General features: G+C 38.3%; 1 protein-coding gene across 1 annotated transcript in view; it reads right to left on the bottom strand.

Annotated features, from left to right (window-relative positions):
- Positions 1-14,921, bottom strand: part of LOC143030050 (uncharacterized) — a 41,132-nt gene that overhangs the window by 9,537 nt on the left and 16,674 nt on the right. The window contains exons 8-10 of the mRNA XM_076193255.1: positions 13,644-13,822; positions 13,183-13,393; positions 12,552-12,685 (exon numbers count right to left, since the gene is read on the bottom strand). Coding sequence (XP_076049370.1) covers positions 12,552-12,685; positions 13,183-13,393; positions 13,644-13,822 — 524 coding nt within the window. The remainder of the gene's footprint in view (positions 1-12,551; positions 12,686-13,182; positions 13,394-13,643; positions 13,823-14,921) is intronic.

Here is a 14,921-nt window from a genome sequence, read left to right as displayed (position 1 = left end):
TCATCTGAGCACCTCCTGGATGACGGGTCATCCCTCCACCTTGCCCACCGCCCTGGGTCAGAAGCAGTGTCGCAAGACACAGCACATCCACAGCAAGGCCGCTTCATTTAATAGGCGACCCCCCCTCTCCGTCCCCCCTTGCATATAAGGAGAGGACGGAGAGAAATCCCTTCGGGCTGCGTCAAAATTTGCTCACACATACTACCTCACCCCCCACACCCCCCGCCCATTCCTCCTCATGCAATCACAACATCATCCATATACAACCATTCTCCACTCACCTCTGTCTTCCGTCCTCTCACTTCCTTCCTCAACAGACATTCCCCTCTTCCCCAAAGCCCCCTTCACCCCATCCATCCACCTCATCCTAGGACGTCCCCTCATGTTCACTCCCTCCACATCTGCCTTCCATACCTCTTTTACTAGTCTTTCTTCACTCATTCTTTCCATGTGTCCAAACCATCCTAATATTCTTTCATCAACCCTATCTCCCAGCTCCTTTTTCACCCCTGTTCTCCTCCTCACCTCCTCATTTCTCACTCTCTCTAGCCTAGTAACCCCCACCATACTTCTCAGACACCTCATCTCAAACACATTAAAACTCCTTCTCTCTTCTTCTCTTATGTTCCACGTTTCTGCCCCATACAGTGCTGTTGGCACAATCACTCCTTCATACAGTCTCCTCTTCACATCCATTCCTAAATGTCTATTCCTCATTACACTCTTTAATCCACCAAGGCATTTACTCGCTTCTCTCAATCTACATTCTACCTCCACCTTCACTCCACCTTTTTCCTGCTACACTTGTACCCAAGTATCTAAAACTATCCACTTCCTCCAGTCGCTCTCCCTTAATGCTCACTTCCAGTCTACTGCCACTTTCACCCCTTGTACATCTCATCACCTTACTTTTACCCACATTTATCTTTAGCTTTCTTCTATCACATACTCTCCCAAACTCTGCCACCAGCTTCCTCAATCCCTCCTCCGATCCTGCCACAAGCGCAGTGTCGTCCGCAAACAACAGCTGACTCACCTCCCACTTTTCTCCATTTTCTTTAACCATCTCCAATCCCTGACCCACCACCCTTGCATTCACCTCTCGCACCACCCCATCTATGTATAAGTTGAACGGCCAGGGTGACATAACGCATCCTTGACGAAGTCCTACCTTTACTTCAAACCACTCACTCTCTCCATTTCCAATCCTGACACAAGCTCTACTACTCTCATAAAAACTCTTGACAGCTCCCAAAAGCTTTCCTCCTATCCCATAAATCTGCATAACCTCCCACAGTGCCTTTCTGTCTACCCTATCATAAGCCTTTTCCAGATCCATAAAAGCCCAAAAAACATCCTTCCCCTTTCCTATAGCTTTCTCACATATCTGTCTTACCACAAAGATCTGATCTACACAACCTCTACCTGTCCTAAATCCACACTGTTCCTCACCAATTACTCCTTCTGTTCCTCTCCTAATCCTCTCAATCAAGATCCTCCCATGAGCCTTCCCAACTACACTTAACAAGCTAATCCCTCTGAAACTACTACATTCACACTTGTCCCCTTTTCCCTTGTAAAGAGGAACTATACAGGCACTCCTCCAGTCCTCCGGTACTCTACCCTCTCTCCAGCAAAAATTATATAAACACACCAACCAGTCAACAATCACTGTACCTCCCTTTTTCAGACATTCTGCATGGCATCCATCCAGACCAGGTGCCTTACCTGCTTTCATCATCTTAACAACTGCCTTCATCTCATCCCTCCTTATTTCTCCTCCATTCTCCTCACTCATCACTCTCATTTTCTTCGTATTTCCCACTGCAGCTATCTTTCCTTCCCTATCCTCCTTCACATTTAGCAACTCCCTAAAATATTCTGCCCATCTTTCCCTTACTGCCTTCTCTTCCATTATCATCTCTCCATCTGCACCTTTTACCTTTTCTTCTCTACTTGATTCGCCTCCTCTTCCTCTCTTAATTTCTTTCCAAAACATCTTTTTATTACTTTCAAAATTTTCTGTCATACTCTTACCCCATTTCACATCTGCTCTCCTCTTTGCAACCTTTACCTTTTGCTTTACTTCTCTTTTCTTTTCTTTGTACCTCTCATATGACTCCCTCGTCCTCTTTTGTAACCAATCTGTGAATGCTCGCTTCTTCTCTTCTACAACCTTCTTTGTTTCCTCATCCCACCATTCACTACCCTTTCTTCTATTTCCCCCTGTCCTTCTTGTTCCACACACCATCCTTGCACACTTTATGACTCCCTCCTTGAACCATCCCCATTCCTCCTCCACACCCATCTCTACTCCATCCTTTACTCCCTCCCACTCCTCCTTCAGCTTCTTTCCGTACTCCTTCTCCTTTTCCTTTTCATTCAAGGAGTTCACTCTAAGAACCTCCCTACCTTTTGTCCCTTTCCTCTTTCTCCATCTATCCTCCACTCTCAACTTACCTTCCACCAGAAAATGATCTGATATTCCCCCACCCTCTCCCTTTAGCACATGTACATCCTTAACTCTTCCTATCATAATCCTATTTACCACTACATAATCCATTAGCGCTCTATCTACCACCCTTCCCTCCACCACCCTCTCCCATGTGTACTTATGCTTGACTTTCTTCCGAAACACTGTATTTGCTATCATCAACTCTCTTTCTAGACACATTTCCACCATCAACTCTCAACTACGATTCTTTCCTGGAACTCCACACTTCCCAACCACTCCATCGATTGGACCATTTCCCACCCTAGCATTAAGGTCTCCCAGTACTATTACATTGACATTTCTTCCTAAACCCTATATGCACTCATTTAAATCTATCCAAAAGGCCTCCCTTTCTTCCACGCTCTTCTCACTGCCAGGCCCATATGCACTTACAAAGACCCACATCTCCTTTCCCAGTTTCACCTTCATCCACATTATCCTTGAGGAAACCTCCTTCCACTCCACTACCTGTTTACCTATCTCCTCACTTACTAGAATAGCCACCCCCTCCCTCCCTCGCCCTCTCTTCACTCCTGATAACCTCCCACTTACACTCCCAAACTTACACTCACCCTTCCCTTTCAACTTAGTTTCACTCAAAGCCAACACATCCATCTTTCTTCTCACAAACATACTACCTATCTCTTCCCTTTTACTCTTATCTGTACCACATCCACGCACATTAAAAGACCCAAACCTTAGGGTGCTGGTTGGAATACTCCCAAACCCTCGTATGTTTTTATTTTTTGTAGGATTGTTTTTACACGGGGCAGGATACATAGTCCCATCGCTCCGTCCCATTTCGTCACCTTTTACGACTTTGATGGTATACACGGTGGCAGAATTATTTTCCTCTCCCTATCTAAGGGGAAACAAGGGAAAATAAAAATATACCCAAAGAAGTGGTGCAAGACCGTTTCGTGGTAACCACATATGTGTGGCTCTAGTCCGCAGGGGCTCCCCAAAATAGTCCTTAAAGCATTGGCTGCATTCTTCTGTGCAATCTACTGTATACTGCACAATAACATGCAGTCAATACCCCAGAATGGGGATGGTGAGTAGAATGAATGAGAATGGGTGCGTTCCCAGACTGGCTACCTCCCTTAAAGGGAGCTCATTGAATATACGAGTAAATGGTGTGTGTTGGAATTTAAGAAACGAGATTTATCAAAATTGGGATTTAAACACATTTAATAGAAGTTGATGAATTCATTACTGATGCAGGAAGGTTAACAGATTTTTTTTAAGGTTCTAGGTATTGGAAAAGTGCTAAGTCTCGGTAGGTGTGAGTAACTGCATGTCAAGTACCAATAAAATATTTATTTTTATTTTTTTCAAGTAACGTGCTAGTAAATTTGTAATTAGAATTTACAACATATTTGTAATGGCACATTTACTTGCACAGACGATACATGTGTAGGTATTCTAGATAGGCACATGTCGATAATTATACGGAAAGAGAGCTATGCTCGTAGTGACCCGTCTTTGTATCTTTCAGCATCTAGTTTGTTCCTAAATTCTTGTCATCCAATTTGTTACAGATATCTACAACTCTATGTGGGAAACTATTCTTTTTCAGAACTCTTCTATAATTCCTTTTTGAGTTTCTTTTCATGTCCTCTTGTTTTTCTTTTGTCCCACTTTAATAAATCATCTCTGTTGAGGACTTCCATCCCTTTCATAATTCTTTAAATGGTCAGTAGATCTCCTCTTTCTCTTCTTTGTTCTAGGGTTGGTAGTTCCAGTTTGGACAATCTTTGTTCATATGTCAATTTAGAAAGTGGTACTATCTTTGTCATTGCTCTTTGAATTCTTTCTAATTTCTTTATATTCTTATTAGCCGGGTGTCCATAGTGTCGCTGCGTACTCCAATCTTGGTCTTATCAGTGTGACTTATATTTTCTTTACCATTTCCTCATCCAAGTAGTCAAAGACCACTTTCACTGATCTTAGTAATTTGAAGGTTTCTCCGACTATTTTGTTGATATGTTTGTCTGGTGACATGTCTTTGCTGATAATTACTCCTAGGTCCCTTTCCGAGCTAACTTTTTTAACTTCCTTTGTACCAATTTTATACTACAATTCTTGATGTTGAAGTTCATTTCCCACTTGTGACTCCATTCCCAAACTTTATCCAGGTCTTTCTGTAGTGATTCACAGTTTTCCACTGTAGTTACTTTCTTTAGTAGTTTTGCATCATTTGCAAAGAACTTCACATAACATTCCACACCTTCATCCATCTCATTTGTAGATATGGCAAACATTATCGGAGTCAATACAGAACCTTGTGGGACTCCACTTATCATTTCTTCCCAGGTCGAGTTTTTGTCTCTAAGTACCACCCTCATTTTTTTCCCGTTCAATAAATCTTCCAGCCATTCCAATAGCTTTCCTTGTACATCACCTATTGTTTCAAATTTTCTAAGTAGCTTTTTGTGTGGTACTTTATCAAATGTTTTTGTTAGATCTAGGAAAGCACAATCCGACCATCCGTCCCTTTCTTGCATTATTTCGATTAACCTCGAGTAAAAGCAAATCAAGTTAGTGGCACATGATCTTTTGTGTGTAAATCCAAATTGTTTTGAATTCAGTAAATTATTTTCTTCCAAATGTTTAATCCATCTACTTTTGATATTTTTTCACATATTTTAGCTATTGTGCTTGTAAGGGAGACCGGTCTATAGTTAGTTCGATTTCCCTTGTCCCCTCCTTTTTTTTTTGGGGGGGGGCAATATTTGCATTTTTCCAATCTTGTAGTACTTTTCCTTCTTTGAGTGAGTAATCAAATATCTTATATATTTTGTCCGTTAGTTCATCTATACATTCTTTTAATATCCGATTTGTAATTCCATCTGGACCGTGTGATTTTCTGATATCAAGGTTTTTTATTTGGTCCTTCATTTCCTTCTGTGTCACAGTTATTTCTTTCATTGAGGGGGATTTTCCTGTCCTTACTCCCAATTTTGTGTACTTTCAATTGTGAATACAGATTTAAAATGTTTGTTCATAATTTCAGCCATTTCTACATCTTCTATATATTCATCATTCTCTTGATGCACTTTTACTATTTCTTGTTTATCTTTTAGTTTACTATTCACATACCTGTAGAATAGTTTAAGTTGGTCCTTGAATTTTTCTATTATGGTTTTTTCATAGTTTATATTTTCTTCCCTGCGTATTTTTACATATTCATTTCTTAGTTTGATATATATTTGCCACTTACTCATTTTTCCCACCTTTTCCAAGCTTTGTCTGTTCTATCTTTAGCCTCACTACATTTTTTTGTTGTACCAGTACTAAATATACACCTTTTCTTGCTTCTGCTTTGGTAATTATTTGTCTATTCCCTTATTATAAATTTCTTTTAATATGTTCCATTTCTCTTCCATCTTTGTTTCTTCTTTCAAGAAGTTTCCCCAATTTACATTTTGAAAGATTTTTCTCAAAATCCTTTTTGTTGTACATTAGTCTTCCTTTTCTATGTTTCTCATTTCTTCTCAAATAAATTTGTTCTTTTAGTTCGAACTCTATTAGTGTGTGGTCACTCTTCCCAATTGGTATTTTGTATTCCATTTTATCCACAATTTCAGGCTCTGACGTAAAATTTTAAATCTAGTCTCGACAGTTCATTGTTTCTATATCTGGTATTTTCCTTTACCCATTTAGTCATTGTGTATTCAAAGGTCATATCCAGTAGTATATTTCCCCAAAGGTCTTCTCCACCTTTCACTGTCATTTCTTCACAACATATTTCTTTAGAGTTAAAGTCACCCATAATTACTATGTTCCCTCTTTCTTTCAGTAATTCAATCAATGCATTCTTTGTGCCTTCCAACGTTTTGGAATGATCACTCTCTATCCAAGACTATGTTTTGGGGGGGGCACATATATTACTACATATTTTCTACTTTTCATTCCACTGTTTTCAACTTTTATCATAATCAATTCCACATTATTTTACCTTCTGTTGTATTTGTCACATTTAAGCCTTTCTTAGTCAAAAACATGACTCCTCCACCCTGTTTCTCCTTTCTATTTTTCATCCATTGGTTGTATAGACCTTGTCCCACGGGATTTGGTGGTGGTAGTGGACCTTTTGATTTCGTCTCCACAATTCCCATTATGTCTGGTTTCTCTACTGCCAGATAGTTATTTAATTCGTTTAGTCCTGAAAGCATGCCGTCTATGTTAGTATAGGGTTTTTTTTTTTTTTTACGTTTCTTTTTCTATACAATTTTCTCAGCCTCAGGTCTAGTACTCTCTCAAAAAATATTTTCAGTTTCCTTCTCTCGTTTTTTTTTATCACTTCTAAGTGTCTTTTCTCTCTTTCCTTATATCTCATTTCTTTTTTATCCATATATTTTTGTATTTTTCACTATTTGCCAGCTTTGCTGTTTTTTGATAGTACTTCTGCTATCATTTACGACCTTATTCTGATTTTTAGTGGTCTATATTGTTTTTCTTTAGAGTATTGCCCCACCTATCTCTTTATCCATTTCCTGTCCCTCCTCTTGTATCTCTTTCAGAATTTCTTTTGCAATTTCTTTCTATTCTTTATCTCTTTGGTATCTAGGTATATTACGTTCTTCTTTAATACCATTAACAACAATGTACTTTTTTATCCACTGTGCCTCTGACCCAATTTTCTTTTTCCTTAATTACTTTAATTTCATTTTCTTCGGCATTTTCTTCCACTTGTTGCTGTACTATTTCTTTAAAAGTTACAAGCGCCGGCTTCGCCACTATGGCTTCGCATGGACGCTTGTTGCCGTGACGTCACCACTCTCGGCCAATCAGTTGTCCCCGTTGCCGTGACGTCACCACTCTCTCAACCAGTCAGGTTCTCGCGGACTGTTACCAAATCACTGTCACCGGCTAGATCATTCTGCCAAAAACAGACATGTTGATTTTTATTTGTTTGTTAATATATTTTTTCTTGTTCCACTTTCCACTGATTTTTTATTTCTTGGAGATCTGTCTCTTTAATTGGTTCTCCAATTTTCTCAGTCACCGCTTGTATTTGTTCTTTCACTTTTATCAAAGCCTCATTTTTGTTTTGATCTTCTGACCATGTTTAATTCCTTTTTTAGATCATTAAGCTCCCTGTTAGTCTCGTCATTAGCTCTTTTTTGTCGGTTCACCTCTTTGTACACTGCCCTGTATTCAGCTTTCAGATCCATTACTTTCATACATCACATCAGTAATATCCCGATTTCTAAGGACCTTTTTATACCTAAATCCTCTTTCCAATACCTCTACCTAATATTCCACTTTCTTTTATAAACCCAGAAAATGCATCATTATCCAACCTTTGAATAGATTTCGGGGCATCAATCGTACATGATTTCTTAGGTATGACCCCCAGCGGTGACTCCACTCTGCTTACACCCAAATATCTCTTCGCTGGTTCACTTTTTCGTCTTACTCCTTTATCATTCTCTATTTTGTGTATTTAACATTAATGTTGAATACTCTATTTTATCATTTAGGTCACTCGATAAACATAACTCACTTTCCCGTATGTAAATACAACTAGATGTTTCCTTCGAACTTATCAAAAAAGCGCTGTACATCAGAGCTTGTGTGTGTGTGTGTGTGTGTGATTCACCATGGTTCACCACTGTCTTGGATCACGTGTTGGACTCGTGATCGACAGTTATTTCCCTCCTGGAAGAGAGCTCAGAGCTCATATGTGACCGATCTCTGGGTAATGCTGTGACCTTACACGCACACACACACCCAACTCCCCGCCAACGAGAATTAGAGTAATGATTCGCAGCGCAGCGATACTGAAATTATTTCAACCCTGGGCGGGATTTGAACCCGGACCGCTATAGTGTGTATTTACCTAGTTGTATTTACCTAGTTGTATTTTACGGGAAGGGGAGCTATGCTCGTGAGGTCCCGTCTTCATTTCTCATTTTATCTAAACAATTTTTAAATTCATGTATTGTTTTTGCACACACCACTTTCTCATCTAACTTGTTCCAACTGTCTATTACTCTGTGTGGAAAGCTGTTCTTTTTCAAATCTCTTCTATAGCTGTCTTTTTTTATTTTCTTTCCGTGTCCTCTTGTATTTCTGTCATCCCATTTTATCAGATTCTCTCTATCAGTAATTTCTATGCCTTTCATGATTCTGTAAATAGCTATCAAATCTCCTCTCTCTCTTCTTTGCTCTAGTGTCTGTAGTTCAAGTTTTTGTAGTCTCTCTTCATATGATAGTTTTGAGAGTGTTGGTGCCAGTTTTGTAATTGCTCTTTGTATTCTTTCAAGTTTTTTTATACATTTTTTTGTACTTGGTGACCATATTGTTGCTGCATATTCTAATCTTGGTCTTATCAGGGTGATTAGGATTTTCCTCACCATTTCTTCATCCAGGTATGTAAATGCCACTTTGATTGTTCTTATTAAATTATAAGTTTCTCCAAAAATCTTATTTATATGTTTCTCAGGTGACATATTATTCATAACAATGACTCCCAGGTCCTTCTCATTTTCTACTTTTTTTATTCCTTCTTCTCCCAAATTATATGATCCTGTTATTCTGTTTTTGCTTTTTCCAAATTCCATTATACTACACTTTTTTGTATTGAACTCCATCTCCCACTTCCTACTCCATTCCTGTACTTTATTTAGATCTCTCTGTAGGGATTCACAATCTTCTTCAGTTTTCACTCTTTTCAGTAGTTTTGCATCGTCTGCAAAGAAGCTCATATAGCTTTCAATTCCTTCATCCATATCATTAATATATATAGCAAACATTATTGGGGCCAGGACTGTTCCCTGCGGGACACCGCTTATTACTTCATTCCATTTTGAGTGCTGGTTTCTTATCACTACTCTCATTTTTCTTTCTTGCAAAAAGTCTTCCATCCAATTTAGTAATTTACCTTGTATTCCTCCTTCAGATTCTAGTTTCTTAAGCAACTTCTTATGTGGTACTTTGTCAAAAGCTTTTTTAGAAATGCACAATCAGCCCATCCATCTCTTTCTTGTATTATATCTATTAGCCTTGAATAGAAGCATATTAAATTGGTGACGCATGATCGTCCTTGTCTGAATCCAAATTGCCAAGTATTTTACCCATCTATTTTTGATAATTCTTTCACAAATTTTTGCTATTGTACTTGTTAGAGAGACTGGTCTATAGTTGGTAGGTTCTTCTTTATTTCCTCCTTTATATATAGGTACTATATTTGCTTTTTTCCAATCTTCTGGAACTTTTCCTTCTTTCAAGGAACTGCTTATTATGCTATGTATTTTGTCTGCCAGTTCATTCCTGCATTCTTTCAGAATCCAGTTTGCTATTTCATCTGGTCCATGTGATTTTCTGACATCAAGATTACTCAATTGTATCAATATTTCATTCTTTGATACTTCTATTTTTTCTATAGGGGGGACTTTCTCTTTCCATTCAATCTCTTCAGGTTGTATGTTCTCCCTTGTAAACACTGATATAAAATGTTTGTTCATAATTTCCGCCATTTCCATTTCCTCAGTGTATTCAACTCCCCCTTGTCTTAATTTCTCCAAGTCCTGTTTGTTTTTCAGTTTATTGTTTACAAATCTGTAGAATAGTTTTGGTTGATCTTTACATTTTTCTATGACATCTTTTTCATATTTTCTCTTTTCCTCTCTGCACGTTTGTACATATTCATTTCTATAACTGGTATATATTTTCCATTTTTCAGGTTTTCTGTCTTTTTTCCATCTGGTCCAGGCTTTGTCTCTCTCGTCTTTTAACTCCCTACAACTTTTGTTGTACCAGCACTTTACATATTCTTTTTCTTGTTTTTGTCTTGGGACATACTTTTCCACTCCTTTTTTGTAAATTTTTGTCAAAATATTCCATTTCTTTTCCACTGATGTTTCTTCTTTGTATATTTCTTCCCAGTTTTCTTGTTGAAAGAATTCTCTTATTTTATCAAAGTTTGTTTTTTCATACATCATTCTTCCTTTTCTATATTGTTCATTTCTTTTGATATATTTTTCTTCATTAAGTTCCAGTTCAATCAATATGTGGTCACTTTTACCTATTGGTGTTTTATATTCAATCTTGTCCACTATTCTAGGTTCAGATGTAATTAATAAGTCTAGTCTCGATGGTTCTTCTTCATTTCTATACCTAGTGTTCTCCTGTATCCATTGTGTCATTGTGTGGTCAATAATCATCTCAAGTAGAGCGTTTCCCCATGAGTCGTCTCCACCCTTTACTGTCATTTCTTCCCAGCAGATTTCTTTGCAATTAAAGTCGCCCATCATAACTATTCTTCCTCCATCTTCCATTATTTTATTTAATGTTATCTTTGTGTCCTCTAACATACTTTTATGTTCACTCTCCTCCCATGAGGCTGTTTTTGGAGGCACATAATTTATCACAAATTTTCTGCTCTTCTTATCTCTGTCTTCCACTTCTATCATAATCATCTCTACTGTATTCTTTCCATATATGACACCTTTCACGTTTATATCCTTCTTAGTCAGGAACATAACTCCACCCCCTTGCTTTTTCTCTCTGTTTCTAATCCAATAATTGTATGCATCATGTCCTACACTGTTGGGTGGTAGTGGGCCTTTTAATTTTGTTTCTACAATTCCCATTATGTCCGGTTCTTTTTCCTTCAAATAATCATTCAGCTCATTCAATCCTGTTATTAATCCATCTATATTTGTGTAAGACACTCTTAGTTTTCTGCCACTTCCATTGTGTTCTCTGTTTCCCTTATGTTTTTCTTTTGTATGTCGAACTTCCTTAGTTTCATGTTCACTACTCTCCAATAGAATCTCTCTTTCTCTGACTCCGTTCTGTTCTCGTTTTTTGCCTTAGCTTCCAGTCTTTTCTGCTTTTCTTCCTCTCTTTCCTCTTTATTCATTTCTCTTTTTATCCATATCTTTTTGTATTGTTCACTTGTTGCTAGTTTCCCTGTTTTGGATAAGATATTCTCTGCCGTTGTTTGTGACTTGAATTTAATCTTAATTGGTCTGGTCTTGTCTGTGCTATACTTTCCGAGTCTAAATTTCTCTTCGATTTGTTTCATAATTTCTGGTTCATCTTCCTGAACTGATTCTAGTAATTGGCTTACTTTTTCATTTCCCTCTTTGATTCTTGTGGTTCTATCTGTGTTGTGTTTCTCTTCCATTCCTAATATATTATACATTTCTTCTTGTCTGCTAAATCTCTTACTATATTCTCCTTTTGTCTCATCACTTTAATAACTGAGTCTTCAGTATGTTCTTTCAATTGCTGTTTGACTATGTCAGTGAATGAAACCTTATTTCCTTCTTGGGTTTTCTTCCAATTTTTACTTTCTTTAGCTATTGTCTCTCTGTTTTCTTTACTATTCTTCTTCAATTCCTCATTCTCCACCTTTACATCTCTTAACTGTCTTTTTAGGTCTTCTATTTCATCAGTTAAGTTTTTATTCGCCTTTTCTAGTTCTTCCAATCTTTCAACCCTTTGTAAAATGATGTTCATATGACCTAACCTACTCTCCAAGTCCTCGATCACCTTATCAACCTTCTTCTCTAGTCTTGTCAGTCGGGGGGGGGGGGGTTGTGTCCCCCCCACTCTCTTTAAATCCCTTGAAAATATTCTCATCACTTTCTACTGTATTGTTCCTATCTATACTTCTAATCTTTACATTCTTATTAGACATTCCGTCGTCCTCCAGCTCGTCTTGCGGTCGCTTGTTTACTTTTCGGCGGTCTGTTAGGGCCAAGTCCTCTATTTCCTCATTACCTTCCATTTCCCCAGCAATCCCTCCCCTTCTCCTCTTTCCTTACTTTCCCACTACCCCACGAGCAATTTCCCCCCACCCTGTAAATACAAAAAGGCACTTCTCTTTGCGTTGGGATCCACAATCTGCACTTTTCTTCAGAACGTTCTTCAAGCCGTCCGTTCGTTGAAAGTGTGTGTGTGTGTGTGTGTGTGTGTGTGTGTGTGTATTTGAGTTTATTTGTTTGTCTATGGACATGGCCTGTTTCGTGCCCGTTGTGTGGTACATATACAAACAGACTTGCTGTGCCTTGTATCTCCAGATTTCTACACAAACTACTTGCTCCTCGCGCAAGCTTGGAACATCTTTTCACCCACAAGGGCAGTAAGCGCGAGCCCGTAGCCTAGGAAGAGGAAGTAGAAACATCCCTGCAGATGGTGGACGCTGAGTACCACTGTGTTCGCTTCCGTCTCCTGAAAGAACGAAAACAAAAGAGGTAGAGACAGCGTCTGGGGGCCCTGATTGCATCTCTAATTATGATATACAAAATAGGAGCTACACTCGCAGATTCCCTTCTCTGTACCTCCATTGATCAATTTTGGATTTAAATTTGTTTTTCTGACCGGACTATTTCTTCTTCCATTTTCTTCAACAAATCAGTATATCTGAACGGTAAGTTGTATTTCTTAATGTACTTCAAACACTTTTTCCTTTTTATTTTATTTTCATGTGTATGTATGTATGTTTACCAGAAAAAAAACAATCATACCCCCAGAGAAGGGGTTAATGTGTCCATAGACGAGTATGAACATAATTTGTGTCTCCTATTTCAGATCCTAAATCGATCCTCATGGCCATATCTCAGAACTTGACCAAGACCACAACTTAATCTTGTCGTCATGGCGACACACTTTAGGTTGTTTATTCTGGTTAACACCATACTATTCTACTTTAGTGAGAGGGACATCACTGCACGTAAAAGTTTGGCAGCACTGAAGACGGGACTTACCAATCTGATGGTAGCTCCCTCGGAACTGGTGCCTTTGTTTTCCTTCTCCCTCTGTAGTCTCTCCCGCCGGGCGCTGGTGTTGATGAGGTCGTCCAGCCAGAAGGTAATGTGACCTGTTTCTATCAGATGCTGTTTCTGTCTGTCTATCTGTTTTCTGAAGGGAGCACCCTTCCTGGAAGTGGGGGAAGAAGAGGAAGATTCAGTCAAAGTAACCCCTCTTTGGAATGCAATCGTGATGTTGGTGTTCTCTTTCTCCCTCCACCTACAGTATTTCTACTCGTCATCCCATCCTTCTTCCTTCCCTCGCCTAAATACTCCTCCTTAGGATCTTCCCCATCCCCATAAGCGCTTCTCGTGAAGACTTCCCTTCCGTGGAAGCCTTCCCCCGGACACTTTCCTATTGTTACCACCACCTGCCTCACCTGAAACCCCAACCGTAGCCGCCGTAGTTGAAGTACTCTTGGCGAGCCGTGTAGATTGGGGTGTACCCGAGGGCATTCGTGTATTGGGAGGCGATAAAGAAACGGCTGTAGTATTTCCACGTGATGAAGGCGTGGTTCTCCTCGAGCAACCGACGCAGTTGCTCATCGAACTCAAGCACCTGGAGTAGAGAGCGTCTCGTTAGCAACATAAGTTTAATATATATATATATATATATATATATATATATATATATATATATATATATATATAATTATATATATAAATATATATATATATATATATATATACTGTATATACATATATGTGCAGGGCTTTCACATCACCGTGGAACAAATTATGCAATATCTTGAGAAATATTCATTTACTATCAAAGAGGAAAAAGTTATTTGGTTCATATATGTAAACGGTATTCTGTCTTTCTGGCCCAAGAACTTATCCATTAAAGAAATCCTTGTTAAACTAAATCCACTGGTCCCCTCCATTAATTTCGCTCATGAGGTAGAAAATAACAATAGTTTACCGTTTTTGCTTGTAGAAGTAATCAGAGAAAATGGAGTATTGATAAAAAATTAAAGAAAATCCTCTAACATTCTTTCATAAGTTCATTATTACTTCAATCATCACATCAATGTCAAAAGATCTGTTGTTTTTTTTCTTCGTGTATATAAAAGCTTACAGGATTTCAGACCCAGAATTTTTTATGGTGAAATAAGAATTATCTTGAACATTGGAGGAGAAAAGTTAGAGTATCCCCTTCGTATTCTTAACTAATATCACAATACCGATAAGAAAGTTTATACAAAGCTTATAATGAAGAACAAGAAAATCACGATAACCATAGGACATTCGTTCTTCATTTCCATGAAAATTTTCTTGTTGTAAACTTCTGAAATTAAATGTCAAAATAGTATTTAAATATGACCACACTATCAAAAGAACTCTCATCAAAAACAGCCAGCCTAAGAACAACGGAATAGTGTATAAAATTCCTTACACAGATTGTAAAAGAATATATTGGACAAACATAGATATAGAGTAAGATCTGCCCGAGAAAACAATGTTTTACTTCAACATAAAGCATTGAATAGCCATCAAATTGATTGGTTTAGGGTAAGAATCGTAGCAAAGTCAAGGAGTTTCCCCAAGAGAAACGTGATCGAATCATGCTCTAAGGCAGTGGTTCCCAAACTTTTTTCTGTCATTTCCCCCCTGCACCCAGTTCAACCATCCAGATTTCCCCCTTCATGTGTATGAGG

Source organism: Oratosquilla oratoria, chromosome 11 (genome assembly GCF_046742065.1).
Source record: "Oratosquilla oratoria isolate Oo_2021 chromosome 11, ASM4674206v1, whole genome shotgun sequence".
Classification (NCBI taxonomy): domain Eukaryota; kingdom Metazoa; phylum Arthropoda; class Malacostraca; order Stomatopoda; family Squillidae; genus Oratosquilla; species Oratosquilla oratoria.
The sequence above is the reverse complement of the archived record's forward strand: the minus strand, read 5'-3'. Positions and strand labels throughout refer to the sequence as shown.